Raw genomic sequence first — 27,237 nt, 5'->3', positions numbered from 1 at the left:
ATTACTCAATCTATGTTTTGAAAACTAAAAGTATCAACGACCACCTAAATAACAAATGAATACAGAATGATCAACATAGGATTGAAGAAGCAAATCAGTTAACCTATCTATTCCTCATTCCCCTAATGCACATTTAAGTGTGAAGGATTTGAGCATCAAAAGCATCACATCCCATCTCACTTACCTTCCACAATATACAATTCATTTTCCTCCCTTGGCAACAATATTGCCACCAAGGCTCACTAGTCATCCCAATTTAGGACAATAAAATCCAAGCTTTCATTGCCTTCAACACCATAATGGACAATGAACAACCTCTCCCTCATTATCTCTCTCCCTTCCTCCCTCCCTTCATCTTTTCTCTCTCATTATACACAAATAAGCTCTCCCTTGCAAGAATTTCGAAGCAATTTTACCATTATGGATAATCAAAGAACCACACTAACTCAATAAAAAACTAGCACAATTTTCTCCAAGGTTAACCAACCTCCTACTCATCCCCATCCACAATAAGCGCACTAACACTTTTGTGAAATGATCTATGATGCACTTACACTTCTCCTCAAAGAGATGTAGAATGTCTGACACGTATCAGACACGACACTCGTCAAACACATGTCTGACACGCAGAAGACATGTCCAATTAAAAAATTTAGGCACGCATGTCTAAAATATTTTTAATGAAATTTCTTGTATTTCATTTTTTTATTTATTAAAAAAATAAAATTTCTTATTTCTTGTCCGAAGCCCCAATCAATTGCTCGAACTCAATACCACATTCCCGAAAAATTCTTATTTTCATTTCTCTCAGGCGGATGTTGGTCAAGGTTTCATGTATGATGACATCTCAACATCAACGTCTGACACCATCACAACATCACTATTTCAAAGCCATCTCAAAATTCAAGTCTAATGATGTCCTGATATGTCATCTTTGTCCAAAGTCATCTCAACATCGACAACCAACATCGTCTCGACATTGACGCCCAATGCCCATTGCACATAGATGTCAAACTTTCAACAGCATTATCTCATCCTCTTCCGATGTCTGACACACGACATCAACATTTGACTCTCGACATACTAATATTAATCATTATAAGCACAAATTCTAGTTAAATGACTTATTATTTATCAATTATTCTTAATATTTTTCTTATTAAATTTCTATACACTATTTTTAAGATATAAAAATTTATGATATTGCATTCAACCCGTCTCTGTCCTATATTTCAGTAATTAGTGTATCTTGTGTTCGTGTTTGTGCATCATTAGTAATGAGAGGAGGAAAACCAACCTAAAAAACTTAATTCTCCCCATCACACTCTCTAAAAATGTCAAAAAAAAGGGGCATGAACCTCTGAAACAGGCAGAAAGAAGTTGTAAAAAAAAATCAATGCTAGGGAGTACAATCCAAGATATGCGTCCAACATACAGCCTTTAGCAAAGAGTTTATTCCGTGATTCAATAAAGCAAATTAATAACATCATGGCATACTTGGATTCCCAAAAGGGAAAAGAGGTGCAAGTGATGAAATTAATATCTTATCAACTTTTCAAATAGTTTACCTAATGATTTCGTCCAGGTTTATCATGTTGAACCTATCAAAACAAATCAACCGGAACTAATCATATCATCGTTCAACCTAATCTTTTCTTAAAGCAATGTTCAATCCTATGAGAACAACCAGAAATCAAAAGGAAATGTATCAATACCATCTATGGTATCGCATATCAAAGTTAAATGGGCATAATAATAGCCCAGGATAGAAACTGTTGCCAATGTTTCATGCCAATAGGCCAAACCTTTCACTATGAAAACAAGTACTCGGAAACAAATAAAATATATCATAAAGAAATGATACAACCAACTTCAACCGTGCTGTTTCCAATTGATGCATTTTGAAAAGCAATAAGTTGCTTCATTTAAGGACCCGACAGTTCTACTGAAGAAAGTGATTTGAATCATTCATACTGGAGCTCAAGTTGAATGAAAAAAAAAAAAATTAAAACTAAACAACAACTAAACTACCGCCACCTCTAAACAGTTCGCATAAAAGCTATCAAGAAAAACTAAATTTGGCCCTTAACTAGCCCATTTTTTCTCAGTAATTTAGTACTGTAAAAATTTTAAATTTCAAAGACGTGAAATCTTGAAATTCCACTTCTTCGCTTTATTTCAGTTCATTGAATCACTTCTCTCCTACCGCCTGATTAATGGAATGAGTAGACCTCGCCATTTTTCACACTCAGAATGCCAGCAAGCCCTTCAGCCCCCATCAGGTTCATTATTCTCGGAAATTTTGTACGGCAAGCTTTTGGCCCTATAAACTTTTTCGTCCACTTCCGTTAGTCATTTGACCGACTCATTGATATTTAATAATCTGGCCATTAATTTTGAGATACAACTCCAACTTCAAAATAAATAAATAAAATATTCTTAGAAACTCCATTAGAACAGCCTTTCAATAACATAGAATCCCCTCAGAATGTTTGTTAGAAGATAATTAGTTCATATAGCCCCATAAATTTGTAATCAACTTAAAAACGAAGTAATCGCGGAAAAACACCAAAAAAAAAAAGCACTAAAAATTTTTGATCTTAACAACCTATAGCCAACAGTTTAAACCCCTAAGAGAAAATAAAAAGGACGAAATTAAATCGTTCTCTAGAACAACAAAGGAATAACATGGTATAAAATTTGATTATTAAGTTGTGGTTCTCGATGATAACGAGCCACTAGAAAGTTGAAACTACAGCTAACAGTCATTTCAACTGCTGGTCCCACCAATTCTGCAGATACACAAGCCAATACAAATTCATCAAGCCAAGGTAAGGGTCTTTGACGTTAAACTTGTCCCACAGCGCCCACAATCCCAGTAAATCCTACATAATCCAAGGCTAAAGTGCTAACGCCAAGAAAAAAGAATAGTGACCAAAATTCGATACAAACATTAACAAATAATCAGTAAAACTATCACCAAAAACCATCACTAAACCCCAACAATTTCATCCCTGATCCCACTTCACGTATAGAAACCCTAAGCGCTTCAAAAAAATTAGCAAGTCAAACCAACTACTAACAATTTAAACGAAGCCAAGGAAAACCCTAATTTAATCCAATCCAAGCAATGGAAGCGAGAGAGTACCAGAGTAATCGTGCCTAGAGTGCTACTACCCTCCATCCGGGGACCCAATCGTGGCCTTCGACTAACCAGACCCCAAATTCAATGATTACCACCAGGCTCATTTCCCGAGAGCGTTTTTTGTCATCTCTTCCTGCCTCAACGGAAAGCAAGCCCCAAACCCGGCGCTCTTGGTCATAGAACCCTAAGCGGGATGTCAGGAACTGCTACGCCGTCGTGGTTCCGACAATTCTCCGGCAGATCGGCGGCTGTTAGCCTGTTACAGTGGATGAACTAGACCGAGTTGCTCTCCGCGCTTTCCTCTAGTGGACCTGCCCCTTCCCCTTTGATTTTGATTTTGTCGTGCGCACGCTTCGCATCGGGTATCAGGGTATGGGTTGTGTTATTGCGGGCGGACTTGACGGTCCGTTTGCTGAGTACGACTGTTGTAGACCACATGGAGAGAGAGAGGGGGGGACTGCGGGCTAACCCAAACCCCGCACCCAAAAAAAAAAAATGTTTGCATTAGCCCCACATTTTAAGGTAATTTACGTTCTTACTCTTCGGCGTATTACTAGTGGCTCTTGGCGTCGAAAAATTATTCTACGAGCTGAGCATTGTCCGGAGACTAATCAGAATAAGTCATATCACCTATTCGCTCGGTACCGTGGCTATGTATTGCTCGGTACCACTGATATGACTGCACCTTATACACCTCCAGACATAGAGCTGCATTGGCTTCCGCACCTTATATTTCATCATTATCATACTCATATCACCTTATAAACTTTAATATTTCATTTCATGCACCCATATTTATTATATAGGTAGTATGTATGTAATATTAAAGTTTTAGTTATTAGATATATATATAAATAGCATGAAATAAAATGGTATGTATGTAAATCTCTCTTAATAATAAATATTTATTTTTACTTATAAAAAAATATAAATAAAAGAAATGATTGATTTAGAAGACCTGAGATAAATATTAATGTCTATTTATATATAATAGATAAATATTAATGTATTCTAATTGTTTTATTTCTTAATAATTAATATATAATTTATCTCTCTCCTAAATAATAAAATTTTATGTACATAGTTTAATAATTATATTTAATGATTCCATTTTATTTAATATATAAGCTTTTAAAAAAATGAGGCCATGATGAATTTTAAATTTTTTAATTTATTTTGACATAAATAATCAGGATACTTATATAAGTTTGATATGAAGCAATAAAATCAATAATCACCTTGTTTTTACTAAATAACTATTTTATTTCTCAAATAATAAAATAAGTTGAGGCAGTTCAAGTGTTCAACATTATAGAAATGGAGATGAATCCGACCAATCATTTGTAGTAAAAATAATTTTTAAAAATAAAAAGAGATTTTTATGTTCTTCTAATTGGAATAACAATATTGATACTCAATAAATACAAAATTATATGTGAGTTAGCAAAATATATTTATGGTGGAAAAAAATATTTGCAAACTCATTATGAATTTATACCTTCTTTAGTAATGACTATAAGATGCTTTAAATTAAACTAGTTCATATGTCTAATATTTTGTTATTCTTAATCTAACTTTCATAGAGACATCATTCACTAATTCTAGACTTATCAATCTCCTCTCATCAACTTTATCTAAGATAAAGGTGTCGTGTTCTATGTTATATGCAAACTCAATCAAAGATATATGATCCAACTCTTCGATGTCTAATGAAATCCGTCAATCAAATGCACGCACAAATATGTCACCCTCTCAATTGGATGTTTATCTTATAGGAAAAAAAATGTGTTGACATCTTCAATTGATCAACTACAACCATTTCTCTATTTTTAACATCTTATAACTATTACTAAGGGCTTCTTCTATAATATTTGAATCTTAATGTGATCATCTAATTGAATTTAATAAGACTTCCATGTTTATTTTATGTTTGTCAATTTTTTTATTTTTTGTGAATTATTGAAATTAGTTTTATGCTTTGTTTTTCTACTTCTTCTTATGATTTTTGTTTAAAGAGAATTAGTGAATTACAATAAGTTGATATCAATCTTTGTGCATTCATATAAGTTTTTTAATGTATTTTATATCACCATTCTTACAACATTATAAGCATCATTATGTAGACAATTTTAAGTACATTTTACTTATTTTTATAAGCATCTTATATAATAAGTATATGTCATGTGTAATGTTATAAGAATGGTTTATATAAAATTCATTCAACAAATTCATAGATATTTTAATACAATTTTTAATACAAACTCATTTTCAATTTTAGTTTTAGTTTTCTCATGTAAATTCTGATATTTTATTAGATTCGATTTAATACAAACTCAAATTTACAGAAATTTTAAAAATTTTTACCATATAACATTCATGTCGAAGAGTTAATTATTATAATTATATTGACATATGCTAAGAGTTTTATGGAATATTTCTTATTGTCTAGTATTTTATATATTTTAATAAATATATAAATATCGATAGAATAATAAAATCCCTCAAAATAATATTATGAATATTGTATATAAATAATTTTATGATTTATGATTATTGAATTGTGTATACTGAATTAAATTTAAATCTTATTATTTATTTTACACGTAGATTTAAAAAAAAATTAACACTGTTATATATTATTCATATTTATTAAAATTAATTATACTTATGTGCTTATGAAGGTAAAATATATGTGTGAAAAGGTATATAAAAAATCATTCACTATACTTATGTGCTTATGAATTGTGCTTATGAATATTGTATATAAAAAAAATATTATTTATTAATTTATTTTACTTTTGATATAATGTTTATAATATTGCTTATAATATATATCTACTATTGACACTAGTTCCTGTTCTGACATTATACTTTATAAGCATGACATATAACATATTAATTGTGAGTTCCAAGACTTAAGTGGGAAGAATTATCTATTATATTTTGTAATTATTTACATAGCTTTTATAAAATCATCAATATAATTTAATATATCAAGTGGAATCAACTATACATCATATACTTCAAAATCATTCACTATATTCAATTATCAAAATCTTATTTATAATAGTTAGGATATCATTTGCAATGAATAATCCATCATAAGCTCCTAACTACAAAAGAATAAACAAAATACAAAATATCAATAGAAAAACTTGGAGATCTCAATCAACATCATTTCACAAAATCTTTGGTTACCTATATGGAGAGGGAAATGTCCAATAAACTTGATAATTTGTGAACTTCGCAGCTCTTTGAAATTTTGAAAATTTGTCGATGATCATGGTTACATCATTTCATTAGATTTGAAGTTTTTGTATAATTGAATCATTGATGACGTTTAGAATATTAGAGTTTTTAAGCATTTTTATAATTTTCTATGATTGTTTAATCTTATAACAATATTTTTAATAATTTTTTTGCTTCCTAATCTGAGGTCTTTATTAATTCCACCAGTTCTATCAATGATGGCATCTTCAACATCCCTCCTGGCCTCTTCTACTGGATTAGGTAACTCCTCGGCTCTTCATCATCTCTCTCCTCATCAAATGAGTCACTAGCAACATCACCAGCATGAGCAATCTCAAGGGCTTCTTCATCGAGGTCATCAATGTAAGGAGTATCAAACAATCGGTCTAAATTAAGGCTTCATTTGAGACAGTTTTTACTGCTTCTTAAAGTAGTTTCCTAGTTAAAATTTCTTTATTCTTTACACTAAAAAACTGTTTTAAGAAACAGTTAGAAAGCCGTCCTAAATGAAATCTAAGCCTAATGTATTAATAGATAAGAACTCAAAGCTTAAAAGCTCAAGCTAAATGAATTAAAGCAAAAATAGTACATTGGGAATTTAAATTGCTTTATTTCCCTCTCAGTATAGAACTAGTCATCACTGTGATCACATAGCATTAAGTTAATGAAACAAGCACAATCCTCCGAGCCGATGGGATTCATTTATGGGGATGTATTCATTTGAAATCACAAGAAAAATAGGGGTTATAAGCTTTCAATACAAATTTGTGTCAAATAGTGCAAAGCCAATTATCAAGAGAAAATTATTTTTATTAAACATATAAGAAAATGATCGAATTGATCCCCTAACTTATTTTGAATAATCATAATAGTAACCGACTATATAAAAGTATCAATTTAATACTTTGAACTTTTAAATAGAGATTAATCAGTCATTTTGTAGGATCATTTAAGTCTCTAATTAAAATGTCAGGAGATTAAAATGAATTTTTCAAATAATCAAGAACTATTGTAAATAAATAATCAAGACTTTGGAGATAGTTAATGGGCTTCAATTTATTGTTGCTTTATCATTCTCTCTCTTGCAGATTATTACACAAGGTTTCGTTTGGGACAGCTTTGCTATAGTTTCCTAAAGTAGTTGTTTAATATAAAAGATTTATCTTTGGTACTAAAAAGTTATTTTAAGAAGCAGTAAGAAAACTGTCCCAAACGAAACCTAAAGTCCACAAAAATAATAACGGCTTAGCCATAGATTGACCTTCAATGGTTATAATATGACCTCAAACTTGACTCTTTATTGATTATTTTTTTTCCGCTATAAATATCTCCTCTATTTTACACGACATGCAAAAATAATCTAATATTATTGAAAAAGCAAACATTTAAGTGATTAATTGGAATTACCTGATGCTTGAATCATTAACTTCTAACCTTAATTTAAAACTAAAATGCTTACCACACCCAAGCTCCCACAGAATTAACATTGTAAACAAATACACAATTCCTCTGTGAGATTTCCATTTTCATTTCTTCTCTTTCAATTCCTCTAAACTAAACAGTCTTTTAGATTCTTAAAAGCAAAATTACCCTTAGAGATTCTAAACACCTAGAAAGATTTAAATAAAAGAGGGTGAAAATAATGAAATAGCACCAACCCACATTTTTCCTAACAAATGGGAGCTCCAGTTTGAAGTGCATCATAAAAAATAAATAGAAAATATAGAAAGTAATAAGAAAGCCGTCTCAATCGAAGCCTACATCTCATAAAAGAATTGTCATCTATAATCATTTTACATTTTTATGTTACTTTTTTAGGCTTCATTTGGGACAGCTTTAAACCACTTTTTTTTCTGTTTTCAAGAAGTTTTTTAACTAAAAGACAGCTTTACAAAATAGTATGAAAGTCATCCCAAACGAACTTTAGTTTAACCAACTTTCTTTATCTCTCTAGAAATATGACAGAACAGACTGCAGGATAGAAATGAGCATAGCAAGGAATAATAGATTTTATATTGCTTTAACAATATTAATACAAAGGAATTGATGCAGAACTACATAAGAACAACAGCTGACCTCTTTTAGAAAACAACAGTCTTTTTCCCTTCGTAGGGCAGTACACGGAGCTCACAATAGGATTGAATTGCCCTGCGAAGACATTGCTTCTCAAGGCTTTGGGATTTCTGTACAAAGCTCTGTAAGGAATCTTTATGGGAAACTCTCTCAACCTATTACAATCCAATCCCAGACAAAAATATCAGCCAGTTGGTGCAGATGGCTAACAAACTGAAAGAAACTTGAGATTAAAGAGGTCTCCGCAGAAGATAAAATACTTCAAAGAAGACATCAATCTGTAAATCCTTATCATTTTCATTACCATGCCATTTTCATTTCCTTTACTGTAATTCCTTCAAACCAAACAAAGCATTAAGAAAACTAGGGATCTCTTCCTATAGTGAGACCTTGATTTTTCATGTTATCCAACAAATAAGACGTCAGTTATTCGGTCAAACGATATCTTAATATAACAAAAAATTTTAAGCCAATCTAACAAAATAATTGTAATTGTTGAATTCAAATTTGTCTATGAGTGATACCCAACCTTACAAGATGGTGAATTCTAGATGTCCAATTTGATAACCTGTGGGAATAGAGAAAAAGAGATAGAAAACTATGTAGTAAATGATCTAGTTGCTTAAGTTTCTATATAAAATGTCAAAATATAAAAAATGTTCAACTTCATCCTTCATTTATAGAGATACAAGGGCCACAAGAAGACTACATTAATAAAGAAATAAAAATACATAAGTTAATGACTCTTAGTACAGACTGCCTTAGAAAAGTGTCACACTCTGGCCGACTTGATGAATACCTGCCTCTCTTAATCCTATTTCTCTATCTCGAGACGAATTTCATAATGTCGAGTGCGTAATGGTGAGTAAGCATAGACGAGTCTGCTGCGACTATTGAGGTAAGAGGGTTGTGGCTAGTGAGCGTCATGAAGCCATTGGCGACCTTTGTCGGAGTCCTAGATTGTTTCGAAGTAAGAAACGAGTATGATAAAGTTGCACGGATGATATACTACTTACTCAGGTGACTGTGATGGTACGAGGCCAATTTAGGCAAACTCACACACACATCACATTACGCAAGTTTCGAACCTAAGGCCTCTTGGTTTGTAGCAAATGCTCCCAACCAATAGACCAAAATGATCTGTCTAAAACCCTCATGAATAGATGTCTTTCTGTAGCTGTAAAGATGAGCATAGTTGGTGACGGCTCATCATGAATGATGTGAGTGACCTTAATGGCAAGTTCTTGTTGAAGCGTGAGCGACAAATTGAATGGTCCGCGAGAACCTTTCACAGTTCTTGTGAGGAGCTACTCCTCTTTGGGTGTCTTGTTAAGTCTTGATGACCCTTAGCCAGGTTCTCCTTATGGATTCATGAAGCACTAGTTCACCCATTATGACCCGCAGACTATCTGCTAAATATTTGAAAATACATGCAAGTATACATTTAGTTCTATGATTCACTTGACTCTTCAGAGGGTGAGTGATGAAAAGAACAAGTGAATTCATGTCAAACATTTAATAGAGCTACCAAACAATCATTAGAAAGTAAATACAAAGTTACCACCATGTTTTTATTGTAGCTACAGTTGTTGCATAGATTCTTCATAATAAAAAGATGTGACACTATTCACAACCCGTTCCCATAAGAAGCTATCTCGTGCTGAAGCTCTTTACTCCCTTGAACACTTTAGTTGAACCTTAGTTCCCTACAAGTTTGATAAAATGGATCATGCCAAGTTAGCTTATCCAACACAAAACTAATAAAGAAAGCGACATTTTGCCTTTGGAAGGGTGAGAAGACTAATAAGAGGGCAAGTTATTAACGAGCAAAGAGAAAGAGGCCGATGCTAATCCTCAAACATGCAGGATCCTTCGGGCTAGCCGCCCCTCCCCCTTGAAGAGACAAAAAATAGAGCCATGTCTAATGAAGGCGGCTATGCCTTTGTCGACCAAGGCAGCGAGTCCCCTCGAAGTTACTATTGGTGGTGGAGGTACAAAGAGTCCTGGGAGAGTGATACTTTCTACCAATTCTGAGGATCTTCCACTGAATATGAGGTTACAGAGGCCAGTACCTCTTGTGCGTCCAGTGGAAGTAGCGCCTGCAGAGGAGGTGGCTTCCACGAAGGTCATCGTGACCACCATAGAAGACAAGTTGATTGCTCAAGCAAGAAAATGTACGAAAAAATTATTTGCAATCTTTAAAGCATGCCCTATCTGGTGGTTGAGCATCCTCTGCAAATGAGCCAATTAAATGCCTCTCTTTGAACGAGCTACTGAAACATCCTTTGAGTGAGTTTAAAGTGTTAAATTTAATGTAATGGGCTCCAGCTTGTACACAAAGACAATGACTCTCCATGATAGGCTCCAAGATGTTCTTTTAAGGTGTTTTAGATAAGGAATTTTCCATCGACGACCCTTCATTATTGACCACAAGGGACGCTCAGGTTGCCAAGCTGTAAGTTATGGCAAAACTAGCAGTAAAAGGAAAGCAAGTTGGGAAGTTGCTGCATATCAAGAGAGGGCGCCCAGTGTGGAGGAGATGGCTCCAGCTCCTCACAAAATGACGACGCCAAGAAAGCCATAATTCTCATTGTCACGGGCTTCTCTAGCGATGGCATCTCAACACAAGGGCCGACCACATTTTAGATTGTTGGCAGGAGATGGCTCCAGCTCTCTCTGTTGGAAGCTCTCACACACGCAGAAACCTCTCCCCATCCCATTCTCCTCTTTGCTCCTCAACAAACCTGCTCCAGCCCTCACCTCTCCACTTACCTGCTCCAGCCCCTCCTCCCAAACGGCAACCTACCCAGCTTCACTCTTCTCCATGCGTCCAAGCAGCCAACACCAGCAAGCCGCAAGCTACTACTCCCTCACGTGAAGCTACAGCAGCCCCCTATCCTCTTCCACCCGCATGTCCCCTCTGCTCTCCTACCCGAACTCACACAGCTCCCTCCTCTGCTTCACGCAAAGAAGCCCCATCTCCTCCTTGCTATAGACGAACACCACCAGCCCACATACTCCTCTCACCCGTGCATAACAACAGCCCTCCACCTCTTCTTCCTCTCAAACTCATCCCTGCAGGCAGCCCATCACCGGCCAGCCCATTTCCTCGCCAACACTTCTCTTTCTACCACTCACAATAGCTCTCAGCATAATCTTCTCAACACCAAAACAGCCGCATAACTCCAACATTCACAGCTTCCTATACACAAAACAAAACCCTTCTAATCAACCTCACCACCCAATTCATCATCCACCTGAAGACTCTCCTGGTCCTTGTTCTCTACCCGATCTCCTCAAGCAGGCCATATCTGCACTTCCAGCAAACAAGCACATCTCCAACCACTTCCAAAAAGCCCACATCCCTCTAATTCCAAACCTGCTACATCAAACCATCTCCATTCCCCTTCACACAGTAAGAGAAGACCTCAACCAACTCTTCCTCCTCACCTAAGCAAAACATTAACCTTCCTACTCTCTATGCATAATATTAGAGTTTTGTTTATCTCTCTAGCATAATCTCTCTCTAAATCTATTATTGATATTATTATTATTAGCAAAAAAATATAAAGAAAAGCAAAAAAAAAATCAGAGAGAGAGATTTAAAACAAAATAGAGAAAGGGATTTATGTTTTGAATTGTTGTCTCGCCTCGACATAATTAGCAGCGCCTTGCTTATCAAGGTATCATGCTCGTTAATCTCAAAAACTCAAATCTCACTGTTGACGTTTACGACAAAGAATAGTAGACCTGGAATGAATACAGTAGCCCGCTTAAGGATAAAGATAGGAGATTTGTAATAAATATAGCCTGCCTACAAATAATATAAGTCAACTTGTAAATAATGCTTATATTGTCTGCGCACGAAAAGATGGAATATTGCAATGAATGCGATAGCCTGCCTACGAGGGAGAATAGGAGATCTTGTAGCGAGCAGGACAATTCTCCTACGACCTCAAACACGATCTCCTAGTGTTGATTGAAAAAACACACTCTACGAATTGAGCTAAATGATAACTTGAAGAAGACAAAATGAACTAAACAATATCTCTCCAATATAATACAACTAAAACCTAACTCATCTTCAATTTACGCCATCGGATCAACAACACTCGTACAAGCAGAAAAAATGCATTTTTTTTAATTTTAAATGAAATCTTGCACACTTTCCAATGATAATCACATGCGCAAAAGATATATTTAAATATTTTAAAAATCCCCATCATGCATGAAAATATAATTCACTAAACTTAAACGTGATGCATAAAAATGCATGCATGTTAATTTAAAAAGAAGATTTTTATACCATGCATGTGCTTCAACAATGCTAAATCTACAAACATAAAGGTTGAGAATGCTGTGTTGGTCAAATATTTGAGTCTAATCCTCCTCCTTGAAAGGCTTGGAGTCGACACGACTTGAATTAACGAGAGAATGGTGGATCACAAATCTTCAAGTATATTTGAATCTAAAGTTCACATGGGTCTTCAAAAATTCTTTAAATGAAACTCATCATTAAATACAATCTCTCGATTTTAGCATTCACATATTCATCGATTGTTGAACCCAATCCTATGTTAGTAGATGAATAGAGTTGACAAGGTTCAAATAATTAATTATTTAATTTATCTTAGATGATGATCGTGTTGAATGTTTATCTTAACCGGAGGAGATTCTATTTTTTCAACTCTGAATTTATATAAAATACAAATATTTTCAATCAACTATAATATCACCCTAATAATGGTTGGGTTGAAAGTTAAATCAATCGAAGGGGTTAATTTTTTAATCCTACCAAAAAATCTAAAGATCTACATTTATTAAGATTTTTTTATATTTAAAATTGAAATTTAATCATTTTGTAACTTAAGAAAAAACTCATCCATCATCTGTAACCGTTTGGCGAGGATGATGAACTCAAGGATAACTCTAGCTCACAAAGAGCAATGTCCAGTCGAGAATATCACTCAGATTTATTCTAAAATTTCATTCTACCAGTAAGAATGTGGCATTTGTCCTCAAACTGCTGGCTTGGCCAATACAACTGCACTTTAACTCATAGCTTGTCCATAAAACTCTACGTGGTATGGTTATGACTGGCCGACTAATAAATAGTGTCACACTCTATGATCTATATTTGAAAAATTACACATCTTTTATTTTAACAATTTAACTAAAGCTTATCAATGAACAACGAAAAAAAGCATGATTACATTTTTATCTTGTTCAGAACCTCATATCATAGGATCCTTACCCTTTTCTAAACACATAAACCACGTAATGAGCACAAAGCCTAGCAAGTAACTAAAATCTTACAACTAAAATCAATGCAAGATAAAAGAGAATAATATGTTATAAATCATATTAAAAATATATGCATAAATAGCTATACTAATTATCTATATCAATTTATTCTGCTACAATTCATCACATCTCAATCAATTACATCATCAGTCATAATATTAGTAATAGTTAACAGTACGAATGTCAGTAACAATATTATTATCATGATTAATAACATTAAATAATGTTAATGATAGTAAATAATATTAGTATCAATTATAATATCAATACAGTGTTCGTAGCAGTGACAATATCAGTATTCAGATATATAATTAGTGTATCTTAAGAGCATCTTGCTCCTGCACTTATGACTCTCAATCAGTCACACCTTATAACTCTAAATCAATATACTCCTTATAACTCCCCTTGAATCATGTGAATCAATTGAACCGGCATCTTATAACTCCCAATCAATCTTCAGCTCCTTATGACTCTCAATTAGTGAATCACGTGGATCAGTAGAGAGTTAGCATATCATGTATCTGATATCATTACATACTTCATTTAAAATGCAATAAAATCATATCAAATCATTCAGAATAATCAAATCTATAATAAATCCAAACTTGCACGGTAAAAGCTTATGAAATCAACAAATAATGTATTTTTTGTAGATTTATGAGAAATAAAATTCGTAGAATTCAAAATAATTGAAAAAGAAGTAAGAGATTAGGCATTTACAATGAATATAATAAAATATGAAATATAAAATGACTGGAAAATATGATCTAAAGACATTTCTCTCTCCTTTTTTTTCTTCCCATCTTTCAATTTCTTCCTGGCCAAACAACCAAGTGAAGGAGTCGTTGGGGTAAGGCGGGGATGTATATACACACACACACAATGTTCATCGTCTAGCGCCGCAGAGCTCACAACATCAATGCTAAAGCACTCTACTTCAGAATTTTCATGTTTTTTTCAAATAGATTTATTTCACACATTTGAGTTATTACAAATAGTTTGGTCAGATGGCTCCATAAAGAACTCGTGGCTTGGTCAGACCGGCTTCAAGTGGTTAACAAGTATGATCATGGCCCTCTAACATAGTGGCTTGGTCGAACAACTCCACTATATTACAGTCATAGCTAAAAGTTTGTATGTTCCCCAATGGCTACTTAACATTGAGTAATGAATTATAGGATATAATCGATAGGGCAATGTCCTCTATTAGTTATGGATGGTTGACTTGAATTCGTCCCTTAGAAAAGAATTCACCCCAAGTCCACAAGGTCCCTATGTACAAAGCAACACATGGCTGCCGACAAGGATCCTTTGATCATGTTGGATCGACTACCTCCTTCTAACTAAGCAGACTATAGACCATGATGATTCGGGACTACAAAACTATGTGATCTTGTTCGTGTTCATCATCATTCTCCCATCATCCGCTTTAAGTGATGCGTGATAAAATTTCCAATTTTAAATATCTAGATCTACTGTTATTATATGCTCAACGACTAGCCTTAATCGAAAGTTCTTTCTAGTTATCGAGATAAGTAATTAACTATAAGGGCTTGTGCCTATCGGAAACCAGAACTCACATCTTAAAGTCCTCGCTGAGAAGGCGAAATCTCAGGGTAGTATTTTATCTCTATCTAATCCGTCTTCCGAAATTTTCTCTTGGAACTTAATCCGTTAAAACTCTCCTTGAATATAATGCAAAGAGGTTGTGGCCTAAAAGCTCAAATTTTTGGAGCTCACAGTAATAATAAGGTATAATTTTATGGTTGAAATCTATTTGTGTTGGGATAGTCTAGACAGATGAATTTCCTACTCACTCGATCTTGATGAATGTAGTTTAAGATGGGTGTTAGTAAGAAAGATATATGTTGAGATTTTTTTATCTCTGTTACAGCTTAAGTTGACTAAGGAGGGGCCAAAAGGCGGTGTGACCCAACCTTCTTTCACAAAATGGATTGTGGCACTACTTTCGAAGCACAAAATTATTAATAAAGGATCCTTTGTGTTTGATTCGAGTGACAGTAGTCAACAACGACAAACTACAAGCACAATATTACGTGAAATTTCTTAAACGATATTCGTTCGTGAAATGAACTGTGACATCGCGTCTAAAATGTTGAAATTACTAGGTAATGACAAATATAATACTTAGGTGCCTGCATGAGAAAAATGCCCAAAAATTCACTAGCACTCACAGAATGAGGATGAAATTCAACTTGTGCGAGCAACAAAAATTTGGCGAGCAAATCAATGTGCATTTAAAAACCTGTACCGATCGTCCCGGACGATCCAACTTCGTCCCGGACGAACCTGGAGCAAAAACTGATATTACACTGCACATGTTGTTGTTGTTGTAACCCCTGAACGCCAAAAGGCCCCCTACCGCCAATCTCCTCTTCCTTTCCCTTTTCTTCTACTTATTCTTCTTCTCCTCCTCCTCTTTCTTCTTCTCTTTTTCTTCTTCTTCTTCTTCCTCTTTTCCTTCTTCTTCTTCATCCTCTTCTTCTCTTTCTTTCTATATCTTCCACTCCTCTCCTCCTTTCTCTCTCTCCCTCTTCTCACTCATTTTTTTCTTTCTCTTCTCTCTCACCTCCTCTATCTCTATTTATTTCTCTTTCCAAACAAAGACAATGAGTTATTTCTATCTTTCTCACACTCTTTCTCTCTCTCTCTTCCTCTCATCCACACTCTCATTATCTTCCTAAATAGAAAGAAAAAGGTCTAGTATCCCTCTCTAAATGTCTCTTCCTCTCTATAACAAGAGAGAAATCCTCTCAATACATCTTTTCTCTCTAAAAAGAGAAAGAGACATCTCATTTTCTTTCTCTAAAAAGAGTGAGAAATCACTCATTCTCTCTAAAAAGAGAGAAACCCCATTTTCTTCCCATCTCCCTTTCTCACTCTAAAATAAATCAGAAAAAGAAAATATATATAAAAGAAAAAATATAAAAAGATAAAGGAACACCGCTTAAATTTCATTCTCAAATGATCTCCTACAAGTAATAATGAGGCTTGTGTCATCTAACTGATGATTTTGCCTTTAAATAGCACCACAAATAAATGGTCACGACTGATGCCCACTAACTAAGTAATTTTGTTGCAGAAATGCACAAATAAATTACAGTCATAGTCAAGTTCGTATGGTTTCCAATAGTTAAAACCTTCGAGTAATAAATTATAAGGTATAGTTGATAGGAGATAAAATCCTATGTTAGCTAAGATTGACTAAAATTTATCCCACTAGACAAACATCCACCTTAAGTCAGCAAGATATCCTTAGACAAAACAACTCATGACTTCAGACAAGAATCATTTGGTCAACTTGAGTCTACAACCTCTTTTGATTAAGTAGACTAGGGAACACAACAACTTGGAACGACAAAAGTACGAGATTTTGATCAGGTCGATCTATCATGATTCCCCCACAATCTGCTTTAAATATATGGTATTAAATTTCAAATTCCAATACCAAAAATTATTGCTATTATATGCAAAATAATTAGTGCATATCTAATAACTAGCCTTAATCCAAAATTCTCTCTCGTTACTAAGATAGGTAATTAACCCTTATAAGAAATCTGGAACCATATCATAAAATAATAATGAAATCTTTGTGCAATGACTTATCTTAAATCTAATTTACCTTCTAAAAATTTGACCAAGAACATTACGTTAAAACTCTCCCAATGCAAAGGAGCCAAGGCGCAAAATTTTTTAAGCCCACAAAATGCACTTACATCAATTTTTATTATTGTTAGAGTCCCATAGAAGAGAAGCGAAGCTAAAGTAGACGATCCTTCTAAGATCTCTTGAAAATCAAACCGGCCTTTTGGCTCTAATTTAAGTCATTGAATCGAATAATGAGTCAAATTCACCTCTAATTGAACTTGAAATAAGCCAAACCTAAATTGAATTGAAATATCTATACATTTTATTTATACTTGGATTTGAATTAATGTATATAAAAATCTATATAATTATATATGTAAAACTACGCATGCATAATTTGCATAAGTATTTATTAAGACATTGGCTTCAAATATTGAAAATTGATCGAAACTAAATAAAGTTTTGGGATTAATCAAAGTTAATGAGCATTGCTTGGCATTAATCAAGATTTAACATAGCCAAAATATAACAAGACATTGATGTGATCTTAAGCGACACTAGATTTGCTCGAGATTGAATAGTTAACAACCCTACACCACATACATAGGTGAAAGTGGACAATGAACCAGAGAAATCCTTTTTTGCACCTCTCAAATCAAAATAGTTTCATCACCATCTCAAAGTTAAAAATTAAAAAAAGGGAGATATAGGCAACTATCTTCTCATACACCATGCTCCTCATATAGAAATGTCACATGTAATAGATTTTAAAAAAAATTCTATACTTCGAGTGTGAAAAGAAGCATGGTCAACGGATTATGACAACAATGAATGACCAATTATTCTTATGGGGATAAAAATAGTTCAATCATATATAAAATGTCTTCTTCATGATATTACCACAGCAGAAAAATAATGAACGAAAACAGTAGTTATTGATAAGAAATATTACCATCTGCTCAATAATTGGACCTGCATCAAGTTCTGGAGTTACAAAGTGAGTTGTAGCACCAATCAATTTAACCCCAGCACTATAAGCCTACTGAACATACAAACGAATGGCAAAACCGACTACTAAGAAAATATGTAGAACAACTTAAAAAAACGTAGGAAGAAAAACGTCAAAAGTTTAACCTGCTTGGCAGGATTGCTACCCTTAAATGATGGAAGAAGCCCATGATGAATGTTAATTATATCTTTACCGTAACTCTCCAAGAAACCAGCAGACAGTACCTGTTAAATTGGCAAGTTAAAATTCTACTGCAGCCATATAAACATGAAAAATATAACAAATGGACAAAATGATAAAATTGGGCGTAGTATAATTCAATCTCAAGCAAAATGCTCATTATAACATAATCATTGTTTGCTTCACACGATCTCACTATCAGAATTCTACCATCAGAAGAATCATTCAAAATTTAACTTCTCCGCTTAAATGATCATATCTTGTAAAATGAAATAGATAAGAGTCATTATATGTAATGATAAAGAAGAATTCTCCAATTGGATCCATGGATCAAAATTAAAGCGATCTAAAATAAACACAAATAAGAGGCAGTCAAATGGAGTATAGGCTTGAGACTGATTCCAAGGTATAGTTTCGATATGAAAATTGCACAAGAGAACAGTTTCATGTGGTCTGACCATAAAGAAAAGCACGTTAGTAAAATGCAAATGTCCAAAAGGGATTGTCTCATTACACAGCAATGACCAATAAAACATCATTCTTGTGATCATCATTAGCCCTTATCCAAATCATTTGGGGTTGACTTTATAAATCCTTATTCTTTGTTTGTTCTTGTTGGGAATCGCATGTGTATAATACACCAATTAACAAAAAATCTATTAATCAAATCTTATTTATTGATTTGATGCACCATGAGAAGATTATTTCTAGAAGATTCTAGTACTTAGGATTATTGTATTATTTTATTACAATTTTCTTTAATTTAATTATTAGAATTATCTTTCTTTTACATTAGAAGATATGGTATTGAGAAGTTTTTTATATTTGAATTAATTTGGTAATTAAATTAGTATGGTTCACCTTGCAAACCTATTTCTATGAAAAGGAGTTTGATTACTATTATTTGAATGAATTAGAATTGAAATTGGAATTTTATCTAGAATCCCTCTATCTCTAAGATGATGGCTCCTCCTCTCCTCCCAACTGCTATTTCTATATTCAAAAATTTTCTCTCTCCTCATTAACTACTACAATACCCTTGCTATAGTGTTACTACAACAATCGATCCCGCCTTCTTTCTTCTCTCTTCTCTCAAACTTCTCTTTTCAATCCATGTATGACTATAACAGAAACGGAGTCACTTTTGAGAGAAGGAAGAAGAAGATTAAGGAGATTTTCAATAAGGGCCATCATCAAATCAACATCAAGTCAATTCTTATTCTACATAAATTTGGTATCTAAGCTAAACATCCGATAGTATTTGTATTTGATCAACCCTATTATTAAGCCATATAAATTCCGTTCATCTATTACCAAGGCCTGGGTAAAGCCAAGAAAATTGATTTGTGTAAGATGCAAAGATTACAACTATGAGATACATCACAAATACTAAAATTCATTGGGGAGCTACAAATTTTTTAGTTCACTTCAGAATTGATGAATTTATTGACATTTTTCATCAATCATATAAGTATGAAACAATGTTATCGATATAGCTTATATATGAGCTAAGTATATATTTCATATGGGCATAAGCCTTATATATTATTTAGTACCGGATTTCCACGGAAGGGCTTCTTTGTACCTCTTTTAGGGGAAGAGTTCTACTAGACCCAAGGAAACTAACAGAGAACCAAAAAATTAATTATAAAAATCCTAACATTTTGGATTATGTTAGAATTTATTTTAGCATTAACTAACTTAATTAATAGGACTATCTTTATTTTAAATTGCTACATCGAATAGTTTATGAGCGCACAATAAATTTTGCCAAACAATTTTTGAGAAGCCAGATTTTTAAACTTTTCACATATGATAAAGAAGAAGAAAAGATTTTTCATCTGGGCCCTTGGTGCCAGTGAAGTCTAGGTACTCCTATAAGAGCCTCCCAAAACCTCGCTCTTGTTTCTCCTCTCCATCTGTCACCGATCCTCTGCTATCTGGGCTAGCTCCATCATCTCCCTCAACTCCCTCGCTTTAGAAATCGGAGGTCCGCTCGTATGTCGAGCTTGACCCCCTTCATAAAATTTCCCTCTAATATTGCCTTTGAAATTCCCATTAACCTTCCTGATAACAACTCGAATATCTCTCTGGACTCTATGACAAATCCCTCCTAAGTCAAGGCAAGGAATTGCCCGTGTAAGTCTCCTTCCCGAATGGCTCGAAAATATTCCAACAAGCAATACTTAAACTCCTCCCACGAACGGATCGGATATTTAACCTCTCTCCATTAGAACCAAGCGAGGGATTTCTCCTCTAGACATAACCCTGCGGCTGTAAACTTCTCCTCCTCTCTCAACTCATTCACCGCAAAATATCTCACCACTCGGTATACCCACCCATGGGCATCCTTCCCTTCTAATACCGACATCTTTAGCTTCCTCAGTTTCACTTCTCCACCCCAACTTCCTCATTAGCCATTGGTTCCCCCAGTAACGAGGGCTGGAATCCTACTTTTCCTCCATCCGCCTCCCATGATCTGGTCCCCCATGGTTCGGCTCGTCTACCTCATTTTCCGATTGTTCACTCTCATTACCCAAATGGCCTCGCATAGTGGTCAATCTGTTATAATCCAAAAAATTTTAAATGATTTTTGAAGGAAAATTCTGAATTTCAGCATCGTGCCTTACCGAAGAGGAGGGAGGGAAGAGAAAGAAGATTGTTCAGGGCTTTTCATCCTCAATTTTGCTCCGAAATTTATTCTATTTGTTATAACTCAGAAGAGGAGGGAGGGAATCCCGGTCAAATTGTGGTAAGGGTTAGCACTTTGAACCATCAGTGGATTTTTGGATTGCATCTTCGGGAGCTTCCTCATGATCTCCTCCATGCCTCCAAATCGGCTCTCCATCTAATTCTCCATGGTTGAAAACCTTCCTTCCATGGTGGATAAACTTTCCTCCATCCCAGACTTGATTTGCTCCAATTCATCTTCCAACGCATCCGCCTTCTTTGCTGACATCTCTCCAAAACCTCGCTCTGATACCAATTTAATACATCTTGGAAGTAAAAACAGTAAGAGAACAAGTAGAAAACTATATGAACTTGAAAATAGGGACTGATTTTTTATTATTTCTTCAACAAGAAAGAAATATACAAGTGATCTACTATTCGAGAGGTAGATCAGCTCTCCCACAAACCTAGACGCCGCTAGCAAACTCGCAAGAAAGAAACTACAACAGAATAATTTGCATGAACAGAAAATAACACATCCTTAAATAGACTCCCCTACATCCCTCATAAATCAACCTCATTTGCTTAATTAATTCCCTCAATATTGAACTCTTTCTCTAAATAATTCCCTCCCAATTATCATTAAAACCTTCCTAATTATCTCTCCCTATATATTTCTCCTCAATTTTGAACTCTTTCCCTAAATAATTCTATCCCAATTATCATAAAAATCTTCTTAATTATCTCTTCCTAAATTTCTCTTTCTTACATAATGCATTGTAGTTTACTTGGGCCCCAAAAGGGGACCAAATCCTCCCTGCACTTAACAGATTGTTAGCAGCCATATTTATAATAAGAAAGTGTTCAAGTGCAACCACTCCACATAATTATTTTTAGTAGTAAGAGGGATCAATAAATCTTAGTGAATAAAAGAGCTTAGAGTTAGAAGTGCAGTACCTGCATGTATCTGGCCAGAACAAGAAAATCAGTGCCTTTAACTAAATCGAGAATCTCCCTTTCTCTTTTATTTCCTTCGTCAGCCGGCAGATAATAATATGGAATGCCATGTCTCTTAAGAAAATTTATAACGTGAGTATTTGGAGCTCTATCATGATTGCTGCAAAATGGTATTTCATGTCAGTTGCCAAAATTTTGTAAATGGTAAATGAAACCATTTTCTGCTGCACCTTATTACACAACTTATATCCACGGGAAGCCTACCATCTTGCCAATCATGCAATACATCCACAAGGCAATGGTCCTGTAAGTGCAAAGATCAAGGAGATGGGATCTCAAAGAGCATGTGAGTGACAAATAAATTTGGAGAAGATTCAAAAAGAAATGAATTTTAAAACTAAAGAGGAATCACATGAAGCTCAGAATATTTATGTCTAGCATACCAGTTAAAAGTGACGTAGAGATGCACAGTAGCCCCAAGATTAGTCGATTCAAAATATGCATGCACCATGACTTGCAAGAAAAGATTGAAGAAGAATCAAGGATAGAATACAGACCAAAGCCAGACCTGGTTTGAAGCAAGAAGTGCAATCTTATATTTTGGATCAAGATCAGGGACCCGAACAACTGATCTTTTTGCATTGAACAGCTTTCCTATGTTCATGAAATCATTCAGCATCACATCATGGGGCCAGCGTACGGGATCAAAAACAAATTCACTGCAAATTTGTAGCAGCTCCTATCATTAGGTTTCTCCAATCACGCAAAATGTTTGGAAAATTAAGCTTACTAAAGTACCAAAATAATGGCCATCCAGCAATTGGTACATAATTTGAAATCTACTTAAAATCAGACAAGGGAATTCACAATTTCGTTTGCTCAGAAACTAAAACCTTCCAAGATGGGTGTGCGCTTTGAAATTGTAGTACAGATAGATCACATGATCAAACGATAGCTTTAGTTTAGACAAATTCTTCTTTAAGAACTTCAATTTTCAGTAACTTCAGTATAACAACTACTGTAAAATGAGCTCAATGAAGTGAGGGCAAGAAGAAGAGCAAATTCAAAAGGGAGACATGGATAGACTGCTTTGCGAATTTCAGATTTGCCTCAGACAGAAAGGCAAGTTCCTACCTTTTTCATTCGGATGGCAGACTGTAAAGCGAAGTCTCATTTAACTTTAGAATGAGAAGACAGAGGAAGATGAAAGTTCACTTAACAAAACAAAACAGGAAGAATTTCAGATTTTGGAACGCGTGAGTACATAAACAAGAATCAACAAAAAACCTGAAAACTTCAGTAAGATTTTCTTTAGCACTGCTAGCTTTTTTGGCACTTTGAAAAGCATTAAATATGAGTTCAGGATTTACCAGCCACTAAATAACCTAGTAGAGAAATATCATAAACTAACTTTATTGTATTTTATATGTTTCCTTTTATAGTCATATCACATTAAGTTGTCATTCAATTTAGGTGTTAATACACCTTCTGATGAGGACATCCGACCATGAAAATTTATCAGAGGACGAGCTGAAGATTGACGGCCATGATTATACTACTTTATTTTGAGTTATTATTTGTATTTTGATCTATTTATGCATTTTTCCGTTTTTACCCCATTTGAAGGAGTAGACATATGTGACCCTAGGGGGCGCTTTTGTCATATGTCTTATTATTGTATTTTGGCTATTTATAGCCCCCTCCTCTTTTGAGGGGATGGATGATTATTAAGAAAAAAATTCTACACTTGTTTTTAAGAGCTTTGAGAGTTATTATGAGAGTTGAAGTCCCTAGGTGAGCGAAACGTACTACCCACCAACCGTAGGAAGCGTCTGGGCTCGTGGTTTGAAGTCCCTAGGTGAGGGTAAAGCATTACCCATCAGCCACAGAAAGTGTCCGGGCTCGTGGTTTATCTTTTCTACCATTTCCCCTTCTTCCTTCTTAGCCTCCGGCCCCCTCCTCCCTCTCCCTCCCTTGGCCGAAGTTCCCCACCTTAGCCCTAGTCCTAACTCCATCCTCCATTCTCTTTCTTAGCCGAATCCCCATACCCAAAACCACTCCTCTCCTCCTCCCAACCACCAGTTCAAAACCCCTCATCTTCCTAGCCGCCGGCCCAAACCCTAAAACCCTTCCCCTCCTCCAAGCCGCCGGCCACAATACCCCTACTTTGCATCCAAATTTCAAATCCCCAAATTAATGTTTTCCATTAATAACACATTTTAAATTAGGAAGAATTTTTAAATTCATATTCCAATCTATTGGAATTTAAATTTTCTTTCCTAAAACAGGAGGAGTTATATTAAGAAAGTCCCTCCAATCAAGGCCTTTTAAATTTGAATTTAAATTGGAGAGATAATTTATATTAAATTATCTTTCCTAATTTAAATTGACTTAGATTGGAAGCTCAATTAAATCTCCTCCAATCTTCTTTAATGCATGTGGGCCTCTCTCTCTCTCTCTATCCTCTAATTAGGAGGCTCATTAAAGCTCCCCTAATTAAGCCATCAATTCCCCAATTACCTCTACCTTTTTGGCTGAAATTAATTTCAACAATTTTGAATTTGTTTCCCTCCCAATTCAAAAATCAAAGTTTTCAAATCAGATTTAAAATCTAAAATTATTTTTCTAAAATAGATGGGTTAAATTAGGAAAGGCCTCACTATTCAAATTAATTTAAATTTTGAAAATGAGATACTATAAATCTCCTTTCCTAATTTAATTTTCCAAACTTAGCAACCCCTCTTAATCACTCAATTAAATCCCTATCAAGGGGTTCGCCCACCCATCGTCCCTCCTTTAATTGGAGAATATTCAAATTCAAACTTTTTCATCCTCTCCAAACATTAAAATTTGAAATTAAATTTCAGATTTTGAATTGTCCAACCATGACTAGCTTGGTTCTACATCACCTTCCTTTATTAGATAATATTATATTTATAAATATTGTATAAACTCTTCAGTGTAAAGATTAACTTTTTCCTTATCAATTATAATTTCTATTATGGTATCAGAGCAACTCATCTCAATTGAGTTTTTCCCATGGCTGGCTCCCCCTCCACCGTCTACTCCCCATTTCATAGATCTCAATTGAGTTTATATTGAACGTTATTGATTGAGATGAGCATGCACATAGATTCATTAAATCTTGTATTAAAAGTTTTAGTGAGTTGTGAGTTTCTGTTGGGCTTTGTAAGCTCACTATATGATTTTAGTGATTTCAGGCCAGTAAAGGGATCAAGACTCTGTGGAGTTAGGTGGATTGAGATTTTCAAGTTTCTTCTTTTATTTTGTATCTTTGTTGTATTCTTTTATAGTCAGGAGCTATTGATAGATTAATTGATTATTAGTGATTTCTTGGTTATTGCATATATGATTTTGGAGAATGAATATAGTGAAATATTTCAATATGTATAATATTTAATTACTTGTGATGGATAGATTGATTTATAATGATGCTTTATAGAAGCTCTGGTAGAAGATTTAACAAGATAAATTAAACAATTCTTCCAATTTAAATTTTGAGTTACACCACATCCCTAAATAGCAATCATTGGGATAATTCTTTACCCACTCATATTCAATATGATTCTCACCCTTTGTATGGTATATTCACCTCCACCACTCGAAATAACACTTCACTTATCTTCAATCTTCTGGTCCCCTTCACAACAGTCACCACATGCAAAATAGAGCAAAAATTAACATTCACAAACTTCTCACCAAGCTCACTCTCACAACCTCCCTTTCACCCTCTTTTGTCCCTGAACAAACCCTTGTTTCTCAAGCCATGCAACAATTTGAATGGTATGCTGTCATTTCAAAGGAGTTCACAGCTCTTAATAAAACCTACAAATGGTAACAACAATATTGCTGCGTGAGCAGTTATTACGCTAAAAATCCCTAGACAAATATATCATAATGAATTATTTTTATCAATCTGCAATTAACTTTGGAATACCGAACAAGCTCAAATAATAATGCTCCAAGAAAATGAACCGCAACAAGGGTTCTATAGATCCTAAATCAGAATTAGTGCCTATATAAATTCATTTTATCACGACGCCAAAAAACTTAAAGAGTCTTAAAGAGGGATAGAACATTTAAAGAAGCATAATAAAGTTGTCTGCATGCATAGAACAATTGACGATAATCATACTTGTTCTGCTTGATAATCAATCAATATTCCCCAAGCCGGTGTACAATACTATGACGGCCGAGTAGCACTTTTTGTCGGTTTATGATAGGCTCAAGTGTAGTTATAGATTGGCTCAATTCAATCTTAGTTCAAGTTTAAGTATAACAAACTGACTTTGATTTGAACCTTTTTTTTCGAATAATTTTCAATCATCTAATATAAATTTTTAATCCGGCGTACATACGTACATTCAGTTCAAGTCCTCTTCAAGTTAGGCTTGACTTGTTAATTGGCACATTGGCTGACTTCCAATCTCCGTCTTAACCAAAGTCCAATTGGGGGGAGAGGAAAACTGACCTGCGGGAGTAGAAGACCTGTTTTTTCTCAGGAACGAAGACATCGACGTAATGAATGTTGGCCCCGTGCTGGGCGATGCATTCGGAGAGCTTGGCGACGATTCCTACCTCGTCCTGAACACCCACAGTTCTACATCGATGATGAGTAATCAGCAACGAAGAAGAAGAAGAGGAAGAGTGAGAAGATAATTAGTAGAGGCCTACCGGGCAATGGAAGACGTGGATTCCATGGATGAGTGATGGTGAATTGGAGCTTAGCGGAATGGTTGAATATCGAAAGGCCCTCGTAATTTGGAGGAAGTTCGACAAGGCGCTTCTCCGAAAAGCCATGGCCTTTGCTTTGCTTTGTTTTATCTCTATTTTCTTGTCTGGCAGCTTTATTCTTTGGTTCAGAGCTAACAGAATTAGAAGCCAGACGTGAATTGAATTTTGAGAACCACAAAATGGTTTTGATTTTGCTAAAAGAATTATTTAAGTTAATTAGTTTTCAAACCAAGCGAGTCATTAAGCTTACAAAAACTTTAATGGGCAAATTTGAATATTTATCTAT

At 34.6% G+C, this 27,237-nt stretch overlaps 2 protein-coding genes and 1 long non-coding RNA gene across 6 annotated transcripts in view; all 3 read right to left on the bottom strand.

Annotated features, from left to right (window-relative positions):
* Nucleotides 1–3,459, bottom strand: part of LOC110101992 — a 60,687-nt gene extending 57,228 nt beyond the window's left edge. Inside the window, exon 1 of one of the 2 annotated variants that reach the window (XM_020830130.2) lies at nt 3,149–3,459. The gene's annotated coding sequence lies outside the window, so the exon portion shown is untranslated. The remainder of the gene's footprint in view (nt 1–3,148) is intronic. The other variant, XM_028694194.1, reaches the window with a different exon arrangement.
* A 4,836-nt stretch (nt 3,460–8,295) lies between these two features.
* Nucleotides 8,296–27,095, bottom strand: LOC110102011 (formyltetrahydrofolate deformylase 2, mitochondrial). 3 transcript variants are annotated; one of them, XM_020830145.2, is made up of 8 exons: nt 26,892–27,093; nt 26,689–26,801; nt 22,765–22,915; nt 22,427–22,500; nt 22,197–22,356; nt 18,515–18,613; nt 18,333–18,419; nt 8,296–8,622 (listed from the first exon to the last, which is right to left on the bottom strand). In XM_020830145.2, the coding sequence occupies exons 1-8, from the start codon at nt 27,015–27,017 to the stop codon at nt 8,476–8,478; spliced, it is 957 nt and encodes a 318-aa protein (XP_020685804.1). In that variant the 5' UTR covers nt 27,018–27,093; the 3' UTR covers nt 8,296–8,475. The 3 variants fall into 3 exon arrangements, with proteins under 3 accessions (XP_020685804.1, XP_020685813.1, XP_028550026.1); XM_020830154.2 differs by having other exon boundaries at nt 26,689–26,817; nt 26,892–27,060; XM_028694193.1 differs by lacking the exon at nt 18,333–18,419 and having other exon boundaries at nt 26,892–27,095.
* On the bottom strand, nt 10,014–12,038 carry LOC114579480. The gene is made up of 2 exons (XR_003700484.1): nt 10,292–12,038; nt 10,014–10,173 (listed from the first exon to the last, which is right to left on the bottom strand). It is a non-coding gene; the product is annotated as an uncharacterized LOC114579480 (long non-coding RNA).
* Nucleotides 27,096–27,237: the final 142 nt, after the last annotated feature.

This window comes from Dendrobium catenatum, unplaced genomic scaffold (genome assembly GCF_001605985.2).
Source record: "Dendrobium catenatum unplaced genomic scaffold, ASM160598v2 fragScaff_scaffold_414, whole genome shotgun sequence".
Classification (NCBI taxonomy): domain Eukaryota; kingdom Viridiplantae; phylum Streptophyta; class Magnoliopsida; order Asparagales; family Orchidaceae; genus Dendrobium; species Dendrobium catenatum.
Note: the sequence above shows the minus strand (reverse complement) of the source record. Positions and strands in the feature narration are given on the sequence as shown.

Excerpts from the sequence above, each read along its gene's own strand:
- LOC110102011 (XM_020830145.2), bottom strand. The coding sequence starts at position 27,017 with ATGGCTTTTCGGAGAAGCGCCTTGTCGAACTTCCTCCAAATTACGAGG. Across the intron at positions 22,501-22,764 it reads CACTTCTTGCTTCAAACCAG|GACCATTGCCTTGTGGATGT; the intron begins GTCTGGCTTTGG and ends TTGCACTTACAG. Across the intron at positions 22,357-22,426 it reads GATATAAGTTGTGTAATAAG|CAATCATGATAGAGCTCCAA; the intron begins GTGCAGCAGAAA and ends ACCATTTTGCAG.